General features: G+C 43.3%; 2 protein-coding genes across 3 annotated transcripts in view; one reads left to right on the top strand and one right to left on the bottom strand.

Annotated features, from left to right (window-relative positions):
* mtmr3 (myotubularin related protein 3) overlaps window positions 1-7,444 on the top strand; it is a 45,070-nt gene extending 37,626 nt beyond the window's left edge. Inside the window, exons 20-21 of one of the 2 annotated variants that reach the window (XM_066689804.1) lie at window positions 420-446; window positions 2,445-7,444. In XM_066689804.1, coding sequence (XP_066545901.1) covers window positions 420-446; window positions 2,445-2,616 — 199 coding nt within the window. In that variant the 3' untranslated portion in view covers window positions 2,617-7,444. The remainder of the gene's footprint in view (window positions 1-419; window positions 447-2,444) is intronic. The other variant, XM_066689805.1, reaches the window with a different exon arrangement.
* A 3,293-nt stretch (window positions 7,445-10,737) lies between these two features.
* cux2b (cut-like homeobox 2b) overlaps window positions 10,738-18,643 on the bottom strand; it is a 136,123-nt gene continuing 128,217 nt past the window's right edge. The window contains exons 17-22 of the mRNA XM_066689803.1: window positions 17,417-18,270; window positions 16,464-16,629; window positions 15,770-16,102; window positions 15,288-15,476; window positions 13,194-13,470; window positions 10,738-12,858 (exon numbers count right to left, since the gene is read on the bottom strand). Coding sequence (XP_066545900.1) covers window positions 12,003-12,858; window positions 13,194-13,470; window positions 15,288-15,476; window positions 15,770-16,102; window positions 16,464-16,629; window positions 17,417-18,270 — 2,675 coding nt within the window. The 3' untranslated portion in view covers window positions 10,738-12,002. The remainder of the gene's footprint in view (window positions 12,859-13,193; window positions 13,471-15,287; window positions 15,477-15,769; window positions 16,103-16,463; window positions 16,630-17,416; window positions 18,271-18,643) is intronic.

The raw sequence follows: 18,643 nt of genomic DNA, 5'->3' as shown, positions 1-18,643 counted from the left end.
TTTGTGTGATCAGTGGCAGAGTTGCAATGCGCAGTATACCAGTTGTTGTTTCCACCATGTTATCCTTAACACACTCCCAAGTTATTCAAAATATGACTTCAGGGGTCTTACTTTTCCCTTTATGGCCTTCCTTGGAAGGACCTTTGGCAGGGGGCATCCCGATACTACCATTGAAAGTCCTTGCTACAGCTTAATAATACAATTACAGGTTTAGCCAAATAGAGTACAATGGAAGTGATTGACAGCTAGTTTAAACAAGACTGAACTTTCCCTGAAAAAACAAACAAACCCCTCAAAGAGAGCACTGTGGTTCGGGGCGCCCATCTTGCAGAGAGCTGGGCGGTGTGGCCAGGGTTTTGCCCCGCCCCGGCTGTGCTCTGATTGCTGTTCCTCTCCACTGTCTCCCCTCTCCTATACAGGGACAGGGAGCCTGTTGAAGAAGCCTGGTGAGAAACTGTTCAACAGTCCTCTCTGTCTCTTCTCATGTGTTTTTCTTTTCTTCCATTCACACCTTGATTTTCTCTTTATTTACTTATTTTCTATTCTAACCCTTTTTTTTTGTAACCTATCTCCTATGTGCGTTTCATTAACGTGTCCATTTGTACACCACTCACAGCAAGTCCCCTCCCCCACCTTAAACCCTGTGGAAGATACCTTTTTCCTTTTTTTTAAATATAAATATAAAGGTTTTAAAGGTAGTCTATATGGGCATGTCACAAGAAAAGCCCTGCACTGACAAATGGGCTTTGTTCCCAGTTCCTGCCCTTTTAAGAAAAGGCTTGTTTGACTCACGTGACCTGCCTTGACTGCACAGTGTTTGTTTGTGTGTTATTGGTGTTATAAACAGTTTGCAGTTAGCTCCCACCTTCATTCACTTGTTCCGAGTCTTTCAAGAATTTTTGACTTGTAGCAAAGTGCAGATGATGATTGCAGCCTCCCAGTGTAGGAGAATGAGTGATTTTTGTAGGCTGGAGTGGAAAAAACTACTAAGAACAACCGTAATGCAGAAGTGTGGAGCTGTACGCCTGGTACTGCACATGTCAAAAACGTAAAATTTTGGAAGGAGAAAAGTAATTTTACTTTGAAAAGGATAGGTGTAGTTTCCAAGCTTCTATTAAAATTGGCCATCCTAAACATTCTTTTACAACATGAAAATAGTGAACAGTAAGGATACAATACAATGTTTAGCAAACATTCAAAAGTTTATGTGCAAGTAGGAAGGTCCCTTAATAATAAGTAAGTGATTGTGATTATGATATTTTATTTTGGTCTATTGTGTATAATACTATCTTAAATGAATACCATTAACTATTGTTCCCTGCCTAAAACATCTTGAAAATGTCCAACTTTATCGGGCATTCAGAGTCAAGCATGTGAAGGCAAGATGCATATGGAAATATACATACAACAGAATTCAGTGTGTCATAGGAAGCTGATAGCCATGACATCTCTCGTCATATGGCTCTTTTGCAAAGCCAGTTTTTGAGAAATACATTCTTATAAGCCAAGAAATGGTCTTGTCAGTGGCTGATCTCAGTCAGGAGCAATTTGTCAATGAATGAAACCTTTCTTGGTTTGCCTTCTTCTCTGCATGTGCATGATTTTCCATCTTGTATTGAATGTTTTTCACTAATGCATGCCTGATGATACCGAACTGTATTGTATTGTATGCCAGAATCAGACGAGTTGCTGGTTTCAGCAGAGTGATCTCTCACTCTCCAACTTAGATATGTCATCCTACTTTAATGTAACAATTATGAAAGGCTTTCTCCTCTGACCTTCTGACATAGTGGGATTGAAGAGGTGGCTAATGCATTCTCTGAGGCTGTAAAACATTCCTGGGTTCCCACAACTATTGTTTCTTACAATATATTTTGTATTATTCCACATTCGATTTACGATGTATGGGACTTATAAAGTTTACTCTACTTTTGCCTTTCATTTTCACCACCTTCCCCGCCCCCCCCGACATGATGTACTTGCTTCCAATTAGGTTGCACAATAATCTGGACTGCTTTTCAAACCACATTAAGGACTGCTTCCTCTCTGTAGATAGGCTGTATTGAATGTATGTGGAAGTTAATTTATTAAGCATCACAAGTCAATGCATTTCAAGTCAGAGAGAACCATTAGCAGTCCATCTTCAGCTTATATTGAGCATAGGACTACATTTCGGGAGTCATTGTAGTCAGTCTGGCCTAGAGGGTACAGGGAGATGTTTGAATTACTTCACAGACTGACAGAACAGACATGTGATATAAATTCATAAATAACCTGGCCAGGAGTCACAAGAGTTAACATTATACTTCATTAAACATATACCTCAGGCCATTTCATATCCCAGATGTGCTTTCTGATCCCAACTTTTGAGATCAGAAAGTGGGTGGACCTTCTTCCAAGGTCTCTGGTTGACTCTTTTGGTTTCTCTCCCCCCCACCCCTCAGGAATTGCGGCAATGTGTTTTGCGCCAGCTGCTGCGACCAGAAGATCCCGGTCCCTAGCCAGCAGTTGTTCGAGCCCAGCCGCGTCTGCAAGACCTGCTACGGTAGCCTGCAGCTCAACCGCACACCTCTGGAACTGGAACTGGAGAAGCCCATCACGGCTAGCTCGAATTAGAGACCGCACCCAGAGGATGTGGAGGACAGAGGGATTGGTATGGGGCAGGAGTGGGAAGTAGGAGGAAGAAGGAGGGAGGGGGCATTTTAATGCTCTCCCCTCAAACATGCACGTTGCTATAGGACAGAAGAGGCGAATACAAGAATCGTGAGGGTGGGTGTTAGTATGCACATGCGCAGTGTGTGTGTGTATATATATATATTTTTTTTTTCATTCCTCCCAGATATGAAATTTCATATATATACTTGCATACACACTGAAGAATAGGCCATGTACGGAGAGAGGCCAAGCACTTTGGATGCGTGCACAAGGACGGACGAGGAACGTGTACACTGACACTGCCAGGAGGATCGCAGGAGGGGGGTTCTTTGCTGGGCAAGAAACTGTAAAGCCACCTGAATGGATTTGCTGGAGAGGATGGCCTCTTCACAGGGATTGAGGCTTGATGGTCTTGTTCTGTTTTTTGTTTGTTTGTTTTCCTTGATTCTTTCAAACCAGATTGAAGCACCTTTATCTCCCATTATTTTTTGTTATGGTTGGTGTTCTCCTGCTTTGTAAGTCCTGGAGTGTGTGGTGCTTTATTTATTTGGGCTCTGTTGAGAATTTGTTCCTCCTCCAGCAAAGTGCAAGCTTTCCATAGAGTTTCTTCATTTACAGACTGTTCTACCCAAGACTGTTCAGCTGGCGTCTGAGGGCAAAGCAGGTGGGAAGTTGAAGGTGAAAGAGTTTGAAAGGATTTGTTGTGCTTAAAAATGAAAACAACAAAACCCCAAAATATATACTATGAGAGAGAGAATCAAGTTTGCCAGTGCCCCTCATGCAATCGTGTGGATTTTTTTGGGGAATAGAAAGTTAATGCTGCAGCTGGTTGGTGTTCAAAATGCGAATAGGCTTGGCTCCCTTCAGATCTGCTCTCGTTAGAATTTGCTCAGGGAACGAAACCGCGTGAATTGGAATAAGCCCCGCCCCTCGGGCTCTTCTGTCTGGAACAACATGCATCTCAGCTACCCTTTACTGTGGGCACTCCAGTACCTGAGCGATTACTGGTGATTACGTGTGGTTTTAACTTCTGCACATCAGCATGTGGTTATGGAAGACCTGTGAGTACATTGCAGGTTTTTTTTTTTTTTTTTTTCTCCCTCTCTCCCCCTTCTGCAGGCCTGTGTGTGCAGATCTATTGCTATTGCTGCAGGAAAGGGTCCAAATTCATGTGAGGGAATTGATAATACGATTTAACCTCCTACAAGAGTCTTCTTGTAGGGGGACAAAATAAACCAAAAAGAAAATGAAATAAACCACCATGTTGCTGGGTCATTGATAATATAAAAATCATATCATAGTTTTGCTAAGAAGTCTACAAACACCTCAAAATAGTGTCAGTAGCAGGAGTTCCTACAATGAGGTCATTCCTGGTACAATCCTTTGTAACTGATATCTGATCCATGTGCACAAGATTCAGGTTTGATTACGGCTCATGCGATTATTTGTCAAAGGAGAGTTGCGTTCATCTTAGGCTGGATATACAAACCTAGCTGCATGCTGACATCTCCTGTAGTTTTTCATACTTTTCATATCATAGTTCATCCCTCTGCCCGTTTCACCCAGCAGGCACTGGGTAAAGGAAGTTACAGAATGGAAGAGACTCTTGGATGGTTGGCACAGTAACAGTGTTGATTAATTTTGAATTTTGCCACACACCCCCCACCCCGGTGAATTCACTCAAAAACAAGCACCTTATTTCAGTTAATTGTCCTGACACCCTCTCCTGTTTAAGGGCCTTTCTAGCATGATAGAATATCTGATGTGTTTTTTTAAGAAGAAGAAGAAGAAGAAGAAAAAATATATATATATAAATAATTTAACATAGGTAAATAATATATATAATTGTAATAATACATATGTCTTTGAATAGTGGCTCAAACTATTTTTTTTTTTCCCTTCTTGAAGACGAAAGTAACTTCTTGTTGTTTTGAGAGTGCCTGGGATGCTCAGTTATCTCGACAAGTCACGATTGTATACCTCCGAAGAAGAGAAGGGGTGTCCCTAAGCAATATTGTTTTTGTTTTTGTAGTTTTCCTAAAGCTTTTGTAATTATTATTACTATGATTTTGTTATTTATTTCTGTCAGACAATTAAATTGCACCAGGATAATCACAGACCTTATCCACAGAAAGGCAAGGGTGATTTATAAAGTTGATGCTACGTTTTTTGTTCTTTTTAATAAACAGATTGCTTGCAATATCATTGACAGATATCATCAGTCATAAATAGAGGCAGGCGAAAGTCTCATATTTTGGGACAGAACCAAACAATTTCTCTCTTCTCTTGTAAAAATGTAGCATGCTCCCATTGAGCCCCATATGAACAAAGTCAGATATTGTACTCTGGAACCATCCTGGCCATTAATTTAAAGCTTCGAGGTGGCCCAGAAAGAGAAGTCACAATGCTCTCTGTTTTAGTTAAGAGAAGTCTGGAGGTGACTGGAATTGCAAGAAATTATATCGGTGGTTATATTCCAGAAATATTCTTTACTTCCATAGCTCTGTTGGCTTGGTTATAAGTAACATGAGGCTTTGGGATGCCGAGGATAACGTTCCTCAATGAGAAATGATAAGGCAACTAACATGCTGGGTTTCTGAGTGATGCACCAATAAACAACTCCCTAGAATCCTTTTTATAATCACCTTTGTGTATTTGAAATATTGTGATATGCAATCAGTGTTGAATGCTGGAAGCATATTGGCAAGCAGAGGGTGAAGGCTTATACTGAAGTGGTTCTGTGCTTCGGCCACAAAATGCCTGGGCGTGCTTCCTCTGAAAGGCCATCGGAGCTTGGCTGAGTGGCTGGGAGCAGCCGAGTCGCCACACAGAGAGACCTGTCGGAAGTGTGAGGAGAGTGAGGCAGTGGACTTGGATCACGATTTCCATTTCTCTTGGAATTGTGTGCCATGAAAGTTCTCAAGGCAAGGGGGAGTAGTGTTTCAGACCAGGTGCTTTGATGGTGACCATACCTTTACCTCCATTAGACAAGAGCATTATTCTAACAGCTCAGACTGATCTGAATATCCCAGCATCAGTGGTGCTGTATTGCTCTGCAAAGATTGTGTGAGAGCAAGGGGATTGTTCTGACAGGACATTATAAATCCTGCCCCCCCCCCTTAGTTAAACCTCCAGTTTCAACCTTGGTATGAACAACATAGGATCAGAGATTGGCCACGTTGGCCGTGAAAAACGCCTGTGTGGAAGTTGTGTGCATCAAATCACTTTTCATCCCCTGTACGATGGGCCCTGACTGCCATAAATAACATCTGTGAAGGAGAAGGATATATGAAGTTGTCCTGCGGTTTTGCTGCTTCTCTACTACAGTTTTGTGGTGCTCGGCAGTTTATCCTTCCTGAGAGTTATGGGAGAACAATTGGCCTTCTTCACATCAATGCCTAATGAGGATAAAGTCATAACACTTGGAAGGGTTCACAGGGACTTGGACTTTGGGTAATCGGAAACTACTTGACTGGTCTCCCAGCTTTGACACTTCTAAGGTGGTCCCTCTCTGTAGCCTCTGCACTACAAGGGCTGCACATTACCGTTTTGGGTCTGCCTCTTACAGATTCAGCGTTGGGGAAGTGCTAGTCTAGCGGAACACGTCTAATGCAGGTGCAAAGCACTTGAAATCTGTTACACGTGAAAAAAACGAAACGCAACACTAAAATTCCAGTTTATTTTAAATCATATATATTCTGGGCTGATCAACTCTTCACCGCACAGGTGATTACCATCAGTCAGTTGCGGTGAAAAACAGAGTTTGAATTGACTTCAGAACGAAAGATCTATTCATCATTGGATTTTTTATTTTTATTTATTTATTTATGAAGAGAATTATTCCACAAAATGTGTAAGGACAAGGACCTGTTTGTCAGAAGGACTATCTCTGCTCCAGTTTCACAGTTGGGAAAACCAATTGGGATTCCATAGATTCCATAGGCAGGTGGCAGGATCCAGTACAACTACACCTGGATTAGGATGTAGGATGCTCTGAGTACCAGTAGGGGGAAGGGAGGCGGCTGCTGAGCTGGTCATTAATCCTGAGGAGCAGAATTGTGGAATGAAGCCAGTCTGACCAAGGAGAAGCCCTCTTTGTGGCAGAGACTGGATTGGTATTTGCAGTCCTATTGGGAATCTGAATGATATTTCAATACAAAGGATAGTTATTGCCTGTACGATGGCCCAGACATTGACAATTGGGATCAGTATTACCTGTGAGGACTAGGGCACTTTGTGAGTGGCTGGTCTGAGGAAGTGTTGGTTGCCGTTTCCACTGAGGATCCATTTGATGTGGACATGTGTGGGGTACTTGTCTTTTTGTCCCCACCTCCAACCCACCTCTCCCTTCTGTTATCTCGTTTCACTCTTGATTTGATGCTTCATTCAGAGTTTTTGTTGGTTTTCCTTGAGGGAGTCCCAGTGAAGTTATAATAAGTTTTTTGTTAAAAAAAAAAAAAAAAGACCATGGGCTCAAAGCTCTGAGGAGAGACTGGTGCCAAGCAGTAATGATACGGGTTTCTGGGACTGGGATCATAAATGTGCTTTTTTCCCCCCCTTGTTTTATTTTTTAAAGCACTTTTTAAGTTCTCATGTCTCTCTCTCTCTCTTTCTATAAGAGGAACATGTAGCTGTACATAGCTGTTTTCCTGTAACAACAACAAAAAAAAGTGCTCCTTGCTCAGTATAAATAGTTTTGTTGAATTTACTTTGGAGAGCATTACAATGTTGTAGAGATTTAAAAAAATAAATAAAGTTTAGCATCTGTATGTTGCATTTGCTAACATTGGTATGGTCTGATTTTTCCATTTCTTTGTGTGGTGCTTTCTCAACAGATGTGCTGTGATTATATTAATACCATTGTCGTCATTGAAGGGAATCATGGGAAATTGGATTGTTTGATTTAACCTCACCAGTTTCAGTGGATGACTTCCAATTATACCTCAGTCATGCTCATTTGTGGAGCTCCCCATTCATTAATTTACCAATTGAAAGCTGTTGGAATCCAAGAGAAGGTCAGCACATTCCTTGTGAATTGATAATGGGAGATGCTTCAGACTGGCCAGATGTCATTAGTACACTTCTTTGCCATCTTTTAAGTTATGTTACTTCCCACCTACTAAAATGTTCTGCTCGGAGCACAGGTCTAGACTATATCCTCACTCCTATCCCTGCTCTGATTTTCTGGGCAAATCTGTGGAGCTCCTACAGTGATTACTTTTTCTTCCCTGTATCACATCTACTGATGTCCACGTCTTGGAAAAAATGCAAACCTGGGACTTGCAGAATACACTGCACTGTTTGTAGGATGCTGTCCCTCAATTGGATCACATCACTCTCACTTTGAGATTTTGGGCACCAAAAAAAAGCGTAACAAAGCACCACAGAGTCTTTAAATGCCAGCTTAGTTTATGCAACAGTATCAACAAAAAAACATAACCCAAGCGGGTTCTTATACAATGCTGTGTTTAGTCATGGTTTGATACAGATGTGGTTTCAAGACACTTCACTTTTTTGTGCGTGTACAGATTCTAGCCACACATTGTGATAGGATATCTTGTTTGGACAGGTTAAGAAAGAGACCTACTGTTTTTAAACTGAAATAAACCCCAAATAACTTCCAATTTCTCTTTCTGACCTATAAGCTTGCAAAAGAGCTACAAAATATGCTTTGAACCCCCATGTTTTAGAAAGTCAGCTAATGTGTTTCTCCCCAACTGATGGATGAAACCAAGCCAGTCATGCTTGGGTGTTATAAAATGGGGCTTAAACTCAAGATCGAAGGGGCCATATCCCATTAAATGGCTGATTTTGGGAACAACTCGCGTCTTTCAGGAGTACCAGTCCTGGTTTTCACAAGGCACATGCTCTTGAGTATCTTGATTTCTTCACTGCACTGAGCTATAATGGTAGTTCCTTCCTGATTATTCAGTTGGGTCTTCAAGCACTAGAGGTAGGACAGCTGCACCATCTGACATCTTCATCAATGCTGGTCCATCACAGCTTAATGATATCTTCAGGGTACGAAATGATATAATAGTGTAATTAATAACCCGTATTTATTTATTTATTGTAATGTATTGTTTTTTATTTCAACAGTAAATAAAAACATCAAACACAAAATTGGGTTCAGGAAGCACAAGGCAAAAGGGGTCATAGTGCAGTTCAAGGCTGTTTGTTTGTTTCTTTTAGGCCTCAGTTTGTGACTTGTGTTTATTGTTCCTCCTTTTTTTTTTTTTTCAAATCGGAGCAAAATCACACCATGAGGAACCACATGGAGAGTGGGGGCTGTCCAAACGACGACTAAATTCAGACGAGTACATAGGGTTCAAGTGCTTCGTCCTATTGGGCTAAAATCAGATATCCACATCTCTTCCCTTGATTAAGTATGTGTGATCCGTGGGGACAGAAACGGGAGAGGGGTGGATGCTGTGGGGTTCATGGGCAAATGGGGATTGCGAGTGACTATGGGCCCATGAGAGGGCTTTCAAATCGGGTCTCACTCCATCAATGGCTTTTCAACAACCCAAACAAAGATGACCATGTACAAATCAGTCCTCTGAAGAACCTGTGGCATCAGGCTTCAGGGATTTTCACAGAAAGCTTAAATTGTGCAAAGTCTGATTCATATTTGTTAAATAATGGAGGCTCGTCCTTTAATAAAATATCACTTAATAGAAAAAGACATTTTGCAGTCCTGACATGGCTGCCTGGCTGTAACGTGCAGCTTGTTCCCCGGTGGTTTGTGAATGGCCTTTTTAGTTGGAAACGGACTTTATCTAGTATCTCTTACATTAGGTACTAGCATTTTGTGATGCAAGCTACAGGTAAGAGATGGGCTATTAAGCCACGTTCACACTAGGGCAATTTTGAGTGTTTGCTCAATGACAAGCTCAAATCCGAATTGAACCAAAAAGAGGGAAGTTCACAAAAACAAATCTGGTCGGTCTGTCCTCACTGGCTTTAAGGAGAAACATCAGTGAACATCAGTCTCTGCATAATTCTGGTCCAAATGACAACCATGCAAACAATGGTTTTATAAATACAGTTCCTCTAGAAGGAAATAGGTGGAGAAAGATTCAAGGAACGGACTTTGGTTCTCTCTCAAATGAGCTTGGTCCATTTAGTGTCCACTGCATCAATGGAAAATGAACCTCATTTGGTGTCTTGGAAAGGGACCCAGTGGCAATGCACTTCAGGTGACAAAGCATTCGGGCTTGCACTGGTTAAAGTGAACCAGCTGGACTCAAGAAACCAGCAAATTCTGCCCAGCCTCTGAAGTATAACATCACTGCCCTGGTCCTTGTTTAAGATGTTTTATGACAAAGGCTATCCTGAGAAAACAAGGAAAAATTGCAAGTTTTCAGAGCAGAACTACATGACTGACTGGTGGATTGCACGTGTTTATTACCAATTTCAATGATACATAATCAAGAAAAGACTAGTAAAAACACTGGCATTGGGAAACTCGTGTATTTCAAACCTACAGCTTATCATAAAGAAAGGTTTTTTTTTTTTTTGTTTTTGTTTTTTTGTCTTCATTTGCTCAAGAGAAATTGTAGATCACTCTCCATAGTGAAGTTAGGACTACAGGTAAAGTTGTATGTCAGCCACACAATTGGAACCAAGGAACTTTAAACTAGTAGTAGTATGACCAAAAGCAAAAACTTGTGGTTATTACACAATGGCTAGCAAACTATTTGTTACTTTAATGTAAGCTTGGCAACTGGACATGAAGTTTGCAGTGCCACTAATGTCCACTAATCCTATTTGGGTCCAGTTTTCACAGCATTTATTTATTTATTTATTTTATAGTTTTGTTGTTTTTTTACAAGTGAATTTAAAATAACACAAAATGGTGGTTATGGCCAGTTTTGCAGTGGAACCCTACAAAGGACAGTGTCTCTGTCCATTCAGGACCTGTAGTATTATTGCTTTAGGCCATGGACACAGAAACACGTTGGTGTAAAGATGGGATGGTTTGAAGAGTGTCTGAAAATTGTTCTCTTAAAACAAACTTCAGAAATTGATGTCAGGGTGCCTCAATGCACTTCACACACATTTTCAAATGGGATGAAGAAACAAATTCCCAGAACATTTTATTCTTCACCTGTTCAGCAAACAATCAGTAAAGTCTTGGCCTTTTCTGGGGTGAAGGTGACCCAAAGTTACTTTGCTTTGCATGGACAACACAGGTAGATCATAGACAAGCAGAACCGCGGTAACCGGTAGGAATGAGATGTGGTGTAAACTTTGACCATGTAAAGTGTATCTGCCCCTTTCCCTGTCTCAGGCCAGTATTGTAAACCTCAATATATTTTTTTCAAAGGAGAAACAAATGCAATTTCACTAACAAGGTTCTACTCTTTAGAATCTGCATTTCCTTTTTTTTTTTTTTTTTTTTTGTCTTTTTTGTTTGTTTTTTGCTTTTTTAGTATATCACAGGTCACTAACTCTAGGGGATAACGGTCATTTTGTGTACCATGCTACATTGTGTTCAGAAAAGGCTATTGCAGACAATTTCTACAACATATACAACCACACATGACACTCTGTGTTACAAATGTTGCAAAACATATTACCAAGAAACTAAATACATACATGATGTTAGCTATTTAGAGTCTTTAAGGACTATCCCACAGTCTTTTTTTTTCATTATTATTATTATTATTATTATTATTATTAATATTAATATTATAATTATTTTTTAATTTGTTATTCAACTTTTAACTGTGACGTCTTAAAGACAAAAAAAAAATCTGAAAAACTGCTATTCAAAAATTAGCAAATTTGGTCAGTCTTTTTTAAATAATCATAGTGCTTTTTTGATGGCTTAAGACAAAAGTCTTTTTTTTTTAATCTCATACATCGGCAAACTACAGGACTTCAGTGTGCATTTAATGACACAACAGCTGCAGAGTCTGGTTGTCTTTTTTCTGTTTGTTTTTTTCCTTTTTTAAAACAAAACAGCTAGGGCTGTTAAATATATTTCAAAGTAGAATCCATTATTAAAATACCTAAAACACATTTATAAATATTTTTTTTTTCTTTTCTAAAAGTAATCTCGAGGAGTTCTGTTTTACATTTTTTCCTGCATTCTTTTTAAGTGTTAAAACGACGCTCCGCAGTTTTCCACATCCTTCAAAGTGAGGTCCAGGCAGGTAAGAAGTAGGCCGTTTTGAGGAGGTACTAGCTGAAATGCAAGGGAAGCATCTTCAAGAGCATCCCCCTGCAAGGTAACACGTACTCTTTAAGAGTCCTCCGGTTAGGGATGCAGTTTGTGTTCTTTATAAAATCTAAAAAAACAGAAAAGAAAGAAAGGGAAAATATGGACCGGGACAGAACCCTCAAAACTCCCACTCCAGGGTCTCCTCTCGGTTGGCGGCCCGCTCCAGCCTGTGGATGATGTTGTTGAGGTTGGCCATTTTCTCGTTGCGTCTCTGGGTGCTCTTGTTGAGCTTGGTGTTGTGGAGTGGCGGCAGCGAGTCTGAGCTCTGGCTCGCGGGAATGGGGGTGGTGGCACTGGGCATGGACGGGGAGATAGGAGCGGAGGATGATGGGACGGGGGAGACAGACATCATTAGGCCGGGGGAGGAGGCAGCCGAGGGGGAGTTCAGGGACACCTCCAGACTGCCCCGTGAGGGCTCCGATGCAGCCTTGAAGCTGACCGGGTCAGAGGATGTCTTGTCAGGGTCCTCGCTCTCCTGCCTGGACTGGCCGGGCCGCTGGTGGACATCGGGAGAGAGGGATCCCGGGAAAGATGCTGATACTCTACTGCACAGCGCTCCATCTTCCAGGAGGCTCTTGGGACAGCGCTGGGTAGGCAACAGCTCTCGGTAGGCAGCCCCCTCCTCACGTTCCTTCTTCAGCAGGCAGGGAAATTGGACGCCCATGGAGACACACTTGGTTTTCCCCTCATGGCAGCGCTGTGAGTACCGCCTCTCCTCCTCCTCCTCCTCCTCCTCGTCCTCCTCGTCCTCCTCTCGGTCTCTGTCCTCGGGCCTCTCCTGTTTGATGGTGACCAGGCGGCGGCTGGGAGTGGCTGGCAGGCTGCAGCGCTCTCCAGGGCCAGGGAACACGGGCTTCCTGTCCTCAGTGTCTGAAGCAGGGCTGCAGGGGGTGGGTGTGGAGTAGCTGGCGGGGTCTGCGTCGGTGTCGTTGTCTTGCATGCCCTCCACCAGCACCTCGCGCCGCATCCGAGACCTGGCACCACGGCGACATGACACAAAACAACACGCTGGGTTACTCACTGTGGAGGAGTGTCTGTTCACAACAGATGTCACTGAAAACATAAGTATGCACCTTTGCTTCCGCTCTCACTAAGATTTGGTCTTACATCTTACATACATTTTTAACATTTTTCTTTGTTTAATAATGCAGTCATCCAATTACTTTTTACATTGATACCTATCCAATGTGGACACTCAAAGAATGATCAACTGATCTAAGGGTCAGCTAACACCAGCACACAGCAACAGGTTGCCTCTTTTCATTCAGAACCGCTCGTGTTCTTATCTGGGTTCCCTGGCTGCGCTGACCTGTAGTTGTGGAACCAGTTGATGACGGTGTTGGTCTTGAGGTTGAGCTGGTTGGCCAGTAGCTCAATGGTGTGCTGGGAGGGGTAGGGCTCCAGCAGATAGGCCTTCTTCAGGGCCTCCTTCTCCTCAGCTGCCAACACCACCCTGGGCTTCTTCACCTGGCTGAAGGGGCTGAAGTCAGCGGGTGAGAGGCCAGGGCTGACGCAGTCGGAGCGGGCACTGGGGGAGTCGCTGTCGGAGCCTGCGCTCAGGAGACCGTACCTCCGCTTCAGGTAGGCTGGAGAGAGAGGAAGAGGGGGAGAATGGGAAATGAGCTTTAAATCCACTGCTTTGACTGGGCAAAAAAACAGAAAAAAGTATCAAAGAATGACCTTGTACAGCCTTCATTCATTTTAAATGTTTTTATTTTATTTTATTAGGCTTGCTCCTTTACTTTCCAATTTTTTTTATTGTACAGACATGACTAATAAAACGCTGCCTAAATAATTTTTTTGTATTTTTTTTTTTTTTTATTCAGTTTGATTATCCAAAATATAGGACTACTCAACAGCACTGGTATGACAGAATATATTTGAAAAATGCCAAGGTTAATGCCAAGTAAAAAGTGATGCCACGCAGGGGTAGTTTTAATGGTTAAAGGGGAACTCCACCGATATTCCAGTGTTTCTCAGGCTATTCTGTAAGTAGAAACATTCTGTGGAGTGAGTTTTTCATGTCCAGCTCATTCTTTCTACCAGAAATTAGAGATCGAGAAATAGGCCAAGACATCATGTGGGTGCTAACTCTGCAGCTGCTTTGCTGGTTGTCAATAGGGAAATATCATTTTATACACATTCGATGGCCCCATCACCCTATCTTTCCAATAGAACCATCGGTTTGTAGTTACAAAAAGTTTATTTCACCACCCAGAACTGTCTTAATTATTTTATATGATTATTTTATTCGAGGGACTGCAGCAGAGTGCGAACTGCACACGCGCATCTCCAAAGAGGAATCCCGGCCCTTTGTTTTGATCTGGCTGCTGGCAGAAGAAGTGCAACTAATTATTTTTGAAGCTATGGCTTTGAGAGCAAGCTGGTGTTCAGTCAAAAAATGTAGTTACTCTTCAGTCTTCTCGCTTCTGCCAGCCGCCAGGTCAAAACAAATATTCGACATTTCAGATTATGCCTTGTGTGGATTATGTGTTTTTGACACTTTTCCAAAACATTTTTATTCATTAAGTGCTATAAGCAGTGTTGACACAAGCAAACACATAAGCAGATTACATTAAAAAATATATACTAACCCCCCTATTAAAATGACTGGCAGGATTTTCTGGTGTGATATATCAAGTACAGCATGAAAATGTGCTACTTTTAGTGATTTTATTATGTATTTTGACATCTGATCAAGCTTAGTATTACTTTATGACATCCATAACTGTAATTTGGGAAATTTGTATTAAAAACAGTGAATTGTTTTTTTTTTAATCTCATAAATTTAACAGTTAGTTTTGCACAGAAAGTTTGAAAAAAATGAAAACAAATTGTACAACTTTTAGAAAAACTTCACCAAGAAAATGTTATGGATGTGACATTTGCATTCATTATAAACACCATTATTTTAAACTGCTGTAACGTCGTTTATTTTTATCGGCAAAGTGTAGTATTATCATCTTTATATTACATACCCATTTAGTTCAAATTGGGCATGTTTACAAAATGTATACATAAAACAGTTATCCTACAATTGAAACCTAAAAATGTATGAAAATTTGACTTCTGTAAATGTTGCTTAAAAGCAAGTGAACCAAAATAATACAGCATGCACAAATATTATTCCTTTTAGTAGAAACAGAGATTATTTGGATATTAGCATTTTAATGCCTTCTTTCATGCTCAGGGTCACTTTATCGTGGAATTGCCCTTAGAAACCATTGTGTTTGAGGATGGGGTCAAGGGTCAGCTATATAAAACATTTTCCTATAAGTATTCCCTGATCATTACTTCTCAAAGTCTCTTCACACACTGAATGTAACGATAAGGCAAAAGCTCCTATATTTGGCACTTATTTGATACTTTATGTGTAAAGTGGCCTCTGACCCCCATGCTGTACCTTTCTTCTCCATTTTCTTCATGTCGCGCAGTTTCTCCACGTTGTGGGGGTCGTTGAGCCACAGCTGCATGCGGACGAAGGGCTCCCGGCCCTTGAGGCTGAGCTTGTGCCAGGGTTTGGGTCGGGACAGCAGGTCAGAGACCGAGCCCTGCGTCAGACCCAGGATGCTCTCCCCAAACAGACGCTGGCCTGTAACACACACAGACACGCATTATTAACACTGTAGAATTTCCAAAATTCCTCTCCTTCCCTCACCTCCCTCTGTACAACATATCTAAACTTATTTTTTTCTCCTTCCATTTGGAACAGTCATTATCATGATTTGACCCACAGCTGCAAAACAAATATTAAAAGCTGTAGCAGATGGGGGATTGACACTTATTTAATTTAGTGAAAAAAAAAAAAAACAATTGTGGGGAAAAAGCAGTAAGCAATGAAACTGTACACCTGCCAGAGACTGCCCCCCACTGTGAGCCCCATACCCAGATTGTTGTCGGTCAGCACTTCTTTGACCCTCTTGGTGATGGAGTAGGTGTCCAGCTCTGGGGACATGGCGACCAGCTCCTGGATGCCCAGCAAGCTCTGGGGGTGGTGGTGGTGATGGTGGTGGTGGTGGTGGTGGTGGGGCGGGGAGAGGTGGCTGGGTGCAGGTTTGCCTCCGGGCAGGGCAGGGGAGGCGCCCTGGCCCTCAGGCTGCTGGTTCTCTTTACTGCTCTCCAGGGCCAGGCTGACCGGCTCCAGCAGGGGGCTTCGCTGCTCCTCCACTGGACTAGGGGGCGGGGAGGGCGAGGAGCGGGGCTGGACAGGGCTCTTATCTGGGGACGGGACACCGAAATCAAGCATTACTATCAACAGGAATGACTGGATGAGATATTTCTATTGATCACAAACTACCAACCCCTTTTTAATTTATTGTCATTCTTAGTTCTCTCCAGAGGAAACATGTCATGAACCCAGTTTATCATGTGTGACAGTGTCTATGTGGGATTAATGTATGTTGAATACATGAGTAATACAATATTTCCTTCCTAGTCACTATGAGCTCAGTAGGAATCCCTTGTAACTTCAAACTGGAATTATGGACTCTTATTATCCTCCAAAACTAATTGGGGGAATAACAGGGTTGAATGCATCACTGCAGGGTCATGTCTGTGCCAGGTGGTGGGCGTGGTGTACCCAGGGAGTGGCTGTGGCTGGTGGGCTGGCTGATGCCCTGGCCCAGCTGGTCGAGGAGCCAGAGCTGCATCCTGATGAAGGGCTCCCGGCCTTTCTGTGTCAGCTTGCTCCAGGGTTTGGGTCGAGACAGCATGTCACTCACACTGCCCTGGGACAGGCCCAGCACCTGGGGGTAGACAGTCCACATCCATTATGATCTACAGACTCTCGAGGTGCCGTGATCTTGCCAAAGAAACATGAGAGTATTGTAAATAACCAAAGTTTATCCACAGGTTATAGATTGTTAAGAAACTACACATTTCCAAACAGGGAGACAGGGACACCTCACACTAGTTTACAAGTACAGATATTCTCGTCCTAATCCAGCCCAGTTGTCTTAGATATAAGCCAAGTCTGTGCCAGTGGTAGTATGATGTCACTCTCCAGTGTATACAGCACATCAGGCTGGCATTTACATACTTTGGGAATTTAAAGAAGTGCAATGTAATCATTTTTTCAATGTAAACAGAACCACTGGTCTTTGATTATGAGTGACTCTTGCAAAGCTGTGAATCCAATTAGTGGCAACACATGCCATGGCTTGCTTGTGTGTGAAGAAGCAAGATGACAGTTGATTTCCATTGGTTTTGCTGGAGTGTCTTGACTCATTTCTCCCACTAGGTGGCAGCAATGGATAATTTTATAATTAACTGTAGCGGACAAGCAAAGATTTCACTGGTTATTTACTGTCCGATTAGCTTGTTTAATTTCAGTTGGGACACTATGAATTTGTCTTTCTTCCAGCGCAGATATTTACAACAGCCGTGCTTTTAAATACCAGTAAATGAGGTTAGTCCATAACGATTGTAAATATGCACATACAAGGAAAATTTGTTTGCTGAATGGAGAAACAAAACAAAAAAATCTATATCCCAGGCATTTATATGAAAATCCAGGCACTAATTGTTAGTCACCTTTTCTCCGAAGATCCTCTGGCAGATGCCGTTCTTGGCCAGCTTCTCCTTGACCTGCCGCGTGAGCTCGATGGTGTCCACCTCACGGTACATGTACATCTCGTACTGCTCCGGTGTGAGGGGCGGCACGGTGGGTTTGAGGGTGCGGGGCACGTAGGCAGGGTAGTACGAGAGGCGGCCGGTGGGGCCCTGGGCGTCACCGCTGCCTGAGGCGTCGGCCTCCACCTTCACCTCCAGGGGGCGCCCGGGCTCCTCCTCGGCGGCGGAGGCCTCCTCGCTGTTGGGCAGGCTCTCTCCGTTCTCGGGCCGGGGCCAGGGCCGGGGCAGGGCGGAGTAGCCGGAGGAGGAGGAGGAGGAGAGAGAAGGGGAGACGGAGGTGAACGGGCGGGTGCTGTTGCCGCCAGCAAGCCCGCCTCTCTCGACCGCCCAGTGCTGGTCGAAGTAGGTGCCGGCATCCCCGATCTCGGACTTGACCTTGCGGATGATGTTCTGTACAAAGGCGGCGGGGGACAGGACGCTGAGCGGGGTCTGGGAGCAGCTGGGGGGGTTGCCCGTGCACACGGCCACACTGCCCCCTTCCTCCTGCTTGATGTAGGCGGGCAGAGGCAGCCCCTTGGTGGAGTCTGAGGCGCCAGGACGCTCCCCCTGCATCCCGCCTCCCCCACCTCCACTGGCCCCTCCACCCCCGCGCCCGCAGGCCTCCATCTCCAGCAGGGCCTGCTGCTGTGCCTGCATCTCACGCCGGGCCTGCTCCAGGATGCTCTTGATGGTGTCGTCTGAGCTGCTGCTGCTACTGCTGCCGCCCCCGTTGCTGCTGCTGGCCAAGGAGCCGCCCAGGGACAACTTCCCATCGCCTGGGCCCAACACAGACAGAGCGTTAGTGACTGCTGGAATACTGACACTGCTGGGGTTCTGGAACTACTCCGACAAAACAATCGCTTGCGCAACATCAACGCTAATTATCATAATAGTATAATTATCAATCGCACTGTTGTTAATTATAAACATTCAATGCAGAACAATTCAGGCGTTGGCTTTTTCAAAGCAGTCTGATTGATGGATGCATCTTTGAAAACTGTCTGAATGTGACTAAACACAAATTTGGGGGGCAGGCAAAGTTTGCTTTTACTTTTTGCCCTGGGGAACCACTGGATTGTCTCCGAGACCCACTGCTCCCCCCACCGACCCCAGTGTGAGGAGACGAGACTGTTGTTCTTTTTAAAGTCA

Source organism: Amia ocellicauda, chromosome 17 (assembly GCF_036373705.1).
Source record: "Amia ocellicauda isolate fAmiCal2 chromosome 17, fAmiCal2.hap1, whole genome shotgun sequence".
NCBI classification, from domain to species: Eukaryota; Metazoa; Chordata; class Actinopteri; order Amiiformes; family Amiidae; genus Amia; species Amia ocellicauda.
This window is presented reverse-complemented; position numbering and strand designations above follow the sequence as displayed.